At 38.5% G+C, this 9,488-nt stretch overlaps 1 protein-coding gene across 2 annotated transcripts in view; it reads left to right on the top strand.

The window, feature by feature from the left end:
• The first annotated feature begins 1,140 nt into the window (after positions 1-1,140).
• LOC122090891 (E3 ubiquitin-protein ligase PRT1-like) overlaps positions 1,141-9,488 on the top strand; it is a 27,758-nt gene continuing 19,410 nt past the window's right edge. Inside the window, exons 1-3 of one of the 2 annotated variants that reach the window (XM_042660640.1) lie at positions 1,141-1,493; positions 5,081-5,109; positions 5,193-5,372. In XM_042660640.1, the coding sequence (XP_042516574.1) occupies positions 1,189-1,493; positions 5,081-5,109; positions 5,193-5,372 (514 nt within the window). In that variant the 5' untranslated portion in view covers positions 1,141-1,188. The remainder of the gene's footprint in view (positions 1,494-5,080; positions 5,110-5,192; positions 5,373-9,488) is intronic. The other variant, XM_042660641.1, reaches the window with a different exon arrangement.

Here is a 9,488-nt window from a genome sequence, read left to right as displayed (position 1 = left end):
GCCATATAACCAAAATGGCCTGGACGATTCCGAAGAACAAAATAAAGTAACTCATGACTAATGAGAACGTTGTCTTGAATATGACGCCTTTAACAAAATAATTTTGGTTTGGAGAAATAAATTTATAAAGAAGAATGCTTTGATGATTCACCATGATCTTTGAGATGATCTTATAAATGAAATTATAGAGATTGATGGGGCAAAATTCTTGCATTGAAGATAGATTTTAGTTAAATGGAATAAGGGATATAAAGGTTTTGTTGATAGCCCGAGAAAATGCCCTAGAGAGGAGAAAGAGTGGACAATATTATAAACTTTTTGTGAAATATGGGGCCAAACCTAATGATTAAAATGACCAAAAAACTATCCGGGGCAGGTGCACGATAAGCTTGCATGTGTAATACCGTATACCGTATTTCATTGTCGGTAATAGGCACCATGAGAGAAGCATTATCAACTTCAGTGACAGGTCCTCTGATTGGGGAGAGCCAATTAGGATCCGTTTGGATATTTGAAGAAGTATATATGCTTTGAAAATGAGACTGAAAAATACGTGCAATATCCTTCCTATTTGAAAAGTTCAAGACCTTCATGATTGATAGATGAAATGAAGTTGCAAATACGCCTCGTAATGGTGGATAGATGAAAAAACTTGGTGTTTACATCACCATTTTTAACCTAGTTGGTGTGGGCAGATATATCATTTCATATGAGAGAGAGAGAGAGTTCATTTCCCCATAATATACATGAGAAAAGGGTTATCTGCCAGGATTTTCTAAGCTTTCTCACGCGAAATGTTGGGAAACCCAAGTTTGGTCTCTCCTTAGGCTAGATCATTTTCTAGACCATGACGTCTTGCAATAATCTCACACCATTGAAGGGGTGTAGAGATATGAATGGTCAATGCTGTGAGATTGTTACAAGAGGTCATGGTCCAGGAGAGGATACCCCACGCGAGTCTGAATTGTGGGTGTCCACATCTTTCGTACACTACCTCTAGCCAAACAAAGTGAGTGTTGTTGGACACGTGGCAAAACCAACTGGGAATGGAAATGAAAAACGATTGCGTCCCAGATGGTAACGTACACGATCGGTTTAATACACTGAAATGGAATCTGAGGTTGTACCTGTAATAACGGTCACAGCAATGCCCTTAGATGCTTTTCCCCCGCCATTTTATGTGATCAGATGAGCTATTTAAAAACCAGCAGGCAATGGAAACCCATAAAAGCATCGCCAAACCAGAGAATCTGTTCTTCCACCTCTCTCTCTCTCTCTCTCTCTCTCTCTCTCTGTGGCAAACCAGAGAATCTGTTCTTCACCAATTCCGTTGCGTCTTCCATTTCAATCGCTCGAGGTTTCTTCATGGATGAAAAGAAGGACCAGAACGTATCACCTCTAGCTTCTACCACAACCTCACTTGATTTTGAAACCCTTGATTCGGACAATGACGATGAGGAATTCTCTGAATCCTTTGTTTGTTGCGTTTGCTTGTGAGTAGTTTCTTCCATTCCATGTTGTTCTTAATTCTTTTCCTTCAGAACGAAGTTAACGCGATGAATTTATTTTTCTTCTTCTTTTGTTTGCTGTTACTTAATAATTTGGATTTAGTTGCAATATTTTCTTTACTTGTTTGGATTACAGCTTGGATAAGATATTCGTCTCTAACATTGTTGGGGTTTTAGTTAAATTCGGGTATGAATACTTATTTCGTATTCTGGGAGAAAAATTTTAAGGCGTTTTGCTACTTTGTTAATTCTGTACAAAAGTTGGTATTTTGTTGAGAGGATTGTGTTGTTACCACTCATACTCTGAGTTCGGTGACGCTTTCTTATTGGAGGAGGAGTGGTTCTGTTTTTCCTCTTCTTTGTTCAGTAATAGAGCACAGTACTAGTATGAAAGATGGTCTCTGTCACGATACGTGAACAGAGGAAACAGTTTTTCATTATATAAAATCCAGTTTCCAATATTACAAGAAAAGAGACTCCAGCCTATCGAAAAGAGGTGGCCTGGACATGGAACGAATGAAGAATATGGAAGGAAAAGTATAAATCAAATAAACATAAATACAGTATGTCTTCCACATGAGTTTGACTGCCGCTGATTATGTTGTGGGGGGACCCTTACAGGACAGGCCAAATTCACAGTTGGTGTCCCAGTGGGATGATCAGTATCAGAATCACTCCCTCTCAAACTTGGGTGGATTGGCGAAGACATGAGCCCAAGTTTGATCCCAAATGCAAAAATATTTTCACAAGGTAAAGGCTTGGTAAATATGTCAGCAGCTTGAAGATGAGAGGGGATAAACAAGTGATAAGAGTGCCAACAGCAACTTTCTCTTGAACAAAGTGATAGTTGTTTTGGATGTGCTTCATTCATGAAAAAACATATTTAACAGTAGGGGGAAAAGCTGCCATATAATCAATAGTTACAAAACAGGAGGCTTGTGAAGAGGTACTCAAAGATCACGGAAGATGGAGATCTATGTAATTTTCCACTGTGTAGGGGCAAGAGCATGATTCTGAGAAAATGATGAGCTGACCACCTTTTCGGAATGGCTCGATGTACCAACTCTACCTCCACAGCCACTTAAGATTACAGCTCCCTGCCTCGTCACCCAACCATAGGCCTACTCTTTCCACTACTACCATTACGTATCGACCTACAAATATGTCACCACCACTGCTGTCCTCTTCCTCTGCCCCTGCTATTCCTCTTCATGTCTATACAGGGCTTGTCAGTTTCTTAGGAAACTCATCTATGTCGTGCACCATAATGCCAATGCAAATACTTGTCAGAATATCGATCTCTTGGTTCCATTTTTTACTAGCAAGCTTACTTTCTGAGTCAAGGTGCTCTCAATTCTAGCAAAAAGGTTGGAAAACTCAAAGATTTGGCATCATTCGAAGATCGTCTGAATTTATAATCTCCATAGTGCTGTCTGAATCCACCCCTACATAATCGCATCACTTCTGCCTCCTGCGGTCCTATAAAGATGGGGATGAGCTTTCTTCACCATGTGGTGGTGCCATGTCACTAGTCTTCCAAAAGCCTGGTTTAGATCTCCATGACTGAATTCTGAGTCACGAACTCATGATTCCCTGAAATATTTCTGATTGTACTTTCATAACCTATTCCAAAAGACCTAGCACTTATATCATGAGAAATTCTGACATCATCCATATCCAACTCATTTCTGATCCAATACTGTGCCATGATCACTAGCGTCGACAACTTTCCTTTATGGCTGCAAACCTCTGGATTACCTTGAACTTCCTTCTCATCTCTTGAAGAAATATTAATGTAGAAGTAGGTTACGCTAGGTAAGCAAACTTCCAATATGTAAAGCTCAAACCAATTTCAAATCTGACCTCTTTAATTAGCTTTAACAGAAATCAGAAATAGGGATAGAAACAAGGAATTAAGAACCCAGAAATTAGGAGATCAAAGCTGTCTCACACGAACCAGATTTAACCCCAATCAAATACTTGCAGTAGCAGGGAAACAAACCAGCAACAGAAATAAAGCGGAAAATCAACCCCAGGCAGAACTGGGTCTTGGCCAGAACAGAAGGAGTCCTGTGGTTGGCAGCTGGTTGAGAAGCAGGGGCTGAAACCCTGGTCGTGGGCCTCCCTTGAGGTGGTCTTCAAACCCTCCAAAGGGTCTTCGAAAGTGCTGGGCAGAATAGGAGAAAACACCCTGTCTAATTGTATTCAGAACCCAAACCAACCTGCAATCGACCCTGGTCTTTGTGCTTCAAATAGATCTGATTTAATTCACTCACTCTCCTCTCACAGCAAACAATTAACAGAGAACAGAAAAGGAAGAAGAAAAGAAGATGTCCAACACGATAGATGTGGGTGGGAAGGCTATCTTAGCCTAGGTAACTCACCCACAGCTATCCCAGCTGTTGTCTTCCTTTCTCAGGATATGGAGCAAGCAAAACTGCAGTAAAACTTCATTATTCAATAGTGATTTGTGTCTACAACAGACTCTCTTTATATAGAGGTCTGAAATTACAAAATAGAAGCTAAATCAAAATAACAACTAATTCAAATTAGAAACTAATGCAAAATAGAAACTACCTCTATCTTTTAATTTTGGAAACAAAATAGCAGCTAATAGGACTTCCTAAAAACATAACCATGCTACTAAAATAGGGAACTAAAATAGCAGCATAAGAGAGCGTCCTATGCTGGGCGGTAGCTGCAACTTCAAGGGCTGGCGGTAGCTTTAAGGCTGCTGCTTCTTCCTCATTCGGTAATGGATCCCATGATGGGGATCTACATCAAATATGATCTTAAGACCCCTATTGTGCAAATTGCTGATGCATATGTGATTGATTTGTGATGAGTTTTTTTTTTTTTTTCTCATGAGGATGCATATGTGATTGTTGCAGAAAAGAATCTGCCAATATGGCTATGTAGTTCAAAGAACAAGAAGGCCAGCAGTAAACCAGGCCATCAAACTGGACTAAGAATGGATTAATGGGTTAATTTTGTGTGCCCAATAGTTTATATGGGCTGTGGGCTTAATATTTTTGATTTGTTATTATAATGAGTCATGGTTTATCTTGGCTAACCAAACTGTTTAATAAGATTATGAGCACAAGGAAAATGCCAAATGATTCCTTCCATTTGTTTTCCTTCTTCAGTTAAGAAACTTGTATGGTACTTCTTCTTCTAAACAATTTATTATTAAAAACAACTGAAACTCTGGAAGTATCAACGCTATGTTGAGATAGTTACCTAAGTTTTGGCAGACTTGATAACTGATATGACTTAAAGAAGTTTACTCAGAAAAAGTAATCTAGGTAATGGCAGACTTGTGAACTGATATGACATAAAGAAGTTTCTAATAAAAATAAATAAATAAAGAAGTCTTGAACTCATGGACCCATTTAAACTGTAGAGAAGAATTGTAAAGCATTTTACTTAATGAAAATTACTATTAATTGGGTTCTGATTAGCTTTTATTTGTTTTTGAATGTGGAATATTCATTGTTATTCCATGGAAGTTCTAAGATTTTCTTTTGGTTGGTGGGTAAACTGTCTAAGGTATTATGCTTTCTATTTTGCAGGGATCTCCTATACAAGCCTATTGTACTTGGTAAGGATTAAGGAGGTAATTTGACAACCATAACTTTGATATTGGTTGGTCCTTCACTAATAGCTATGTTTATGTTGTGACAGCTTGTGGCCACATTTCATGTTTCTGGTGTGTGCAAAGCGCCATGAATGGCTGGAGGGAATCTCATTGTCCAATTTGTAGGCAACCATATTATAATTTTCCTGGCATCTGCTTGATGCTCCACTTCTTGCTCTTGAAGATGTATCCTATGGCCTATACGAGAAGGGAAAAACAAGTTCTAGGTGAACTTTAACTTTATGGCTTTCTTCCGTAGGGCTCTCTCAAGTCCTTATGGAGGGGCATTATCCCTTCTTCCTTTGCTCTCTTCTTTTTAATATAACTTGTTGGTTGTTGGAAACTTTTGCATTTGTACTGCTTTTCGAATATTTAATTCATCATCATTTCTAGACAGTAGTGCTGGTTGTGACTTCAAAATTGTAGCAACAGCAGTAGTATAACCATATAAAATGAGCTGCTTCCCTTATAAATCATGATGTGTGTGGTTTGGCAAAGAAGTTAAATTGTGTTCATAAGAGTCCATTGATACAAGGAAAGAAGTATTTTGCATTTGGCAAAGAAAATCAAGTTGTCTTTCGAGTACTTCTAAGTTTAGTGCCAAGTAAAGTTCAGAAAACAACACACCTTGCTTTTGGTTGGCATTCATATAATGAACACTCCTTAGAATCAGTTTGAGTCAAACATGAAATGGTTGTTCCATTAGCTAAATCTATGCCTTAAAGAATACTAAATGCCTCTTTGTGGTCTCCAGTTGAATGAGTAATGCCTGTTTCCCTGGAGTGAATGGAACTGTTTTCCACAATCATATTTGTGATACATAAGTTAAGAAAGTAGTCTTGACCATGCTTAGAAGATCTTTATATATTTTGATTCATTTGCCTGCTCATGTCGACATTGTCATGAGGGTGGTAGGAGATCATGTTCGTTTAAAGGAAACTTCTTCTGATCTGTTACAGTTTCACTTGATGTTCAATAATTTAAAGCTTAATGTTTCTTGATGCATATAAGATTTATGGTAGACTTTAAGAGAGAAATTTGTTTAGGTGGTCGTGGGCTTTGATGAAGAGGTGCATCCCTTTTGGTTGCTTAGGATTAACAGGCCTTATCCCTGCTTTGTCAAAAGTTGCAATGATTCCTGTGTGTTTGAAAACTTTCTCTTTTTCTCTGGCTTAATCTAGAGTATAGTAAAGGGAGATGTTTCCGAGTTCAGTCTTGTGTCACAAGGGAGCTTTTATTTGAGCGACTGATTATCCGGTTCTGGAAGCATGGGTTTACGTTCCTCTCCTTTATTAAAGTGTAGGCTGTTATTGCTTTCCCTTATGAGTGAAGGACGTGCCGATTTTCTTGATATTTCTTTCCAGCATATATTTTTAAAACAAGCTTGACCATTGATTTTTCTTGTGGATGGGTAATGGAAAATAGTTGAAGAGAAGTAGCATTACAGAAAAGGAGAAAACTTGCTTCACCTTGTGAAGAACCTTAAAGAGCTGCAGTTAAGGTGTCCGTCATATAGGTATCCAGTCTTGGGATACTAGAGATTGAGTTATAGCAACTAATCCTATATTTCCTAAGGTTTCAGTATTCTTTGTTTATGTCAGGGAAATCCTCGCACTAATTAAGAAGAAGAACCACGAGGGATATGGGTTGTAGGTTTGTAATAAAAGGATGGTGTTGCCTTCCTGGATACCTCATTGTTAATGATTTAGAGGATCTTGGGGGTGATGCAGATGACTTGATCTCATTGGAAACTATTTCTCTAGTATGACAGTGGATATGGCTTTTGACTTTGGGGTTGCAACAACAACAACTTAGCCTTTTCCCAACTAAATGGGGTTGGCTACATGAAACCACGAAAAAGGAAAATAAAAGGAAACATAAAGAAAGAAAAAAAGGGAAAAAGCAAAGAAGAGGAAGGAAAGAGAAAGAAACAAAGCAACACCACATGAACATCCCACCTACAATCAGTCGGCAACATGGATCTTTGCCCTCCAAACAGCTCTGTCTAAGGTCACACTATAGTCAAGAATAGTCTCGGCATGTCTTTTCTTACAACATCCTCTATGGCCATTTTAGGCCTGCCCCTATCGCTTTTTGCTCATTCCATCTGGATTTGGTCACTCCTCCTTACTAGGGCATCCCTAGGTCTCCATTGAACATGGCTATACGGCTATACCACCTTAAACGATATTCTTGGAGCTTGTCATGAATTGGGGCTACTCCCAAATCAACTCTAACCTGGTCATTCCTTACTCATCTCTCCTAGTTTTTCCGCACATCTATCTCAACATCCTCATCCCTGCTATGCTCAGCTTATCTATGTTTTGCTTCTTGACTGCCCAACATTCTGTCGCATACATCATAGTTGTCTTACAACGGTCCTGTAGAATTTTCCTTTAAGCTTTAGAGGAATACACAGGGTTTTAAGTATCGGTGCGTATCATACCGTATCGTTCGATATGTATCCGTGTCGGCCCTTACCGATACGATGCATGAAATTTTTAAAACTCTTTCGTATCGATACGTATCCTACGATACACCACCGATACTCACTGATACGTACCGATACTCTATGGAAAAAATAAAATCGAGTGAAATGTACATTTCGATATGTATTGGTACATATCGGTGTGTATCGGTGTGTATCGGTCGATACATACCGATACGGTAAATACGTACCAATACAGTGCACTACAGTCATATAATGGCCAAGTTGGGTTATTTTTCAGAAAAACACGATTTTTTGAGGGGTTTTTGTTCCCAAGTTGCTGTCAGCCATATTTCTCTCTAACTAGAGTGGAAATCAAGGTTGGGAACAAGGATTTTACATTTATGGGACAACTACAAACCTTGAATTCTTAGTGCGATAACCTCAATTTAGTGTTTATGCATAATACATGTTATCAATAGCTTTTTTTAACAAATTTTTTATGCAAAAGTGTATAAAAAGTGTTTCATATCCATTTTTGTGCATATCTTTAGCATATCTTAGCGTATCTCCGATACGATACAATACCCTCCGATATGTATCTTAATTTTGGCCAACCGATACGGCGACCGATACTGATACTTTAATCGTTGGGAATACATCAATCATACAACACGCCAGATGTCCATCTCCACTTCATCCATCCTACTTTAATTCTATGAGACACATACCTCTGATGATGTTTCATCTTTCTTAGAAACTCACTGTTTATATTTTGGAACAGCAACCTGATCCTATTCCAGAAGATAATAGCTGGAGGAATCTTTTCATTCTGGCCAAAGAAGTTCCTGGACGGTTTGTTGTTATACTTGGGAGATGCTGAAAAAGAGAGAATACATAGGTTGGGGAGTTGGGTTGCTGCATGAGATGCCTCTATTAGCATAATCTTAACTCCCTTCCAATTGGATTTTTTTCTAATCCTCTCAAGTACCCAATCCGAAATAGAGTGCCTCATTGCCTCTTATAAAAAATTCTCAGGGGAAGACCGATACGGGTGATGCAGTATTGTTTCATCGATAGGGCTCCAAATCAGGTCTGAATTTGGATCATATTCTAGGTTTGTTAAAATCAATCGATCCAGCTTGTTCCAGCCGATATTCTGCCCCTATAATAGGAATTGAATAGCAGTTTAATGTGGAAGATTTTTCCGGATTTCGTGGGTTCCGGCTGGCTGTTACGTGGAGAGATTTTAGGGTGGGTCACTTCTTTGCTTTGAGAAGATTTTAAGGAAGATATTTTTGACAGCTGTATGAACAGCTTGCGTGGGAGATAAGTCCAAGACATTATCTACTTGCGCAGAAGAATTCCAAAATATTTTGTGGGACCCATTCTTGATTGTGTGGAAATATATTCTGGACTGGATATTGACCTGCGGGGAAGGGCTCTTAATAAGAAGTTTTGGATTTAGCTTAATTTCTATATCTGGTATTAGAGATATTAAGTAGATTTTATTTACTATTTCAGTTACTAATTAGATTTCAGTTGTATTTCTTTCTTTATCATATGACTTATTGTACAAGGTAGTCCACTCCATGCTTTTGACTCCTTAGCTTTTGTTTTTTGGCTGTAATTGCTATCAAACATTATATATTTGTAAGAGCCTTTAAAATAAACTCCATTGTCACAAAAATGGTTCGTTAACAGAAATGCTTCAAAACATCTGAGGAATCACTAAAAAGTCTAAGCTGATGATGAGAGAGAAAACAGCATGTCATCAGCAAAACTGAAGCTTTAGGAATAGAAAACCCTTCAATCATGTTCTTTCCACCAGTCTAGTCAACATTTTACTTGAAGCCTCAGTGATTAAAGAAAGGGAATAAAAGTCACCCCCATGTAGCCCACACACCCCCCCCCC

Source organism: Macadamia integrifolia, chromosome 10 (genome assembly GCF_013358625.1).
Source record: "Macadamia integrifolia cultivar HAES 741 chromosome 10, SCU_Mint_v3, whole genome shotgun sequence".
In the NCBI taxonomy this organism is placed as follows: domain Eukaryota; kingdom Viridiplantae; phylum Streptophyta; class Magnoliopsida; order Proteales; family Proteaceae; genus Macadamia; species Macadamia integrifolia.
Note: the sequence above shows the minus strand (reverse complement) of the source record. Positions and strands in the feature narration are given on the sequence as shown.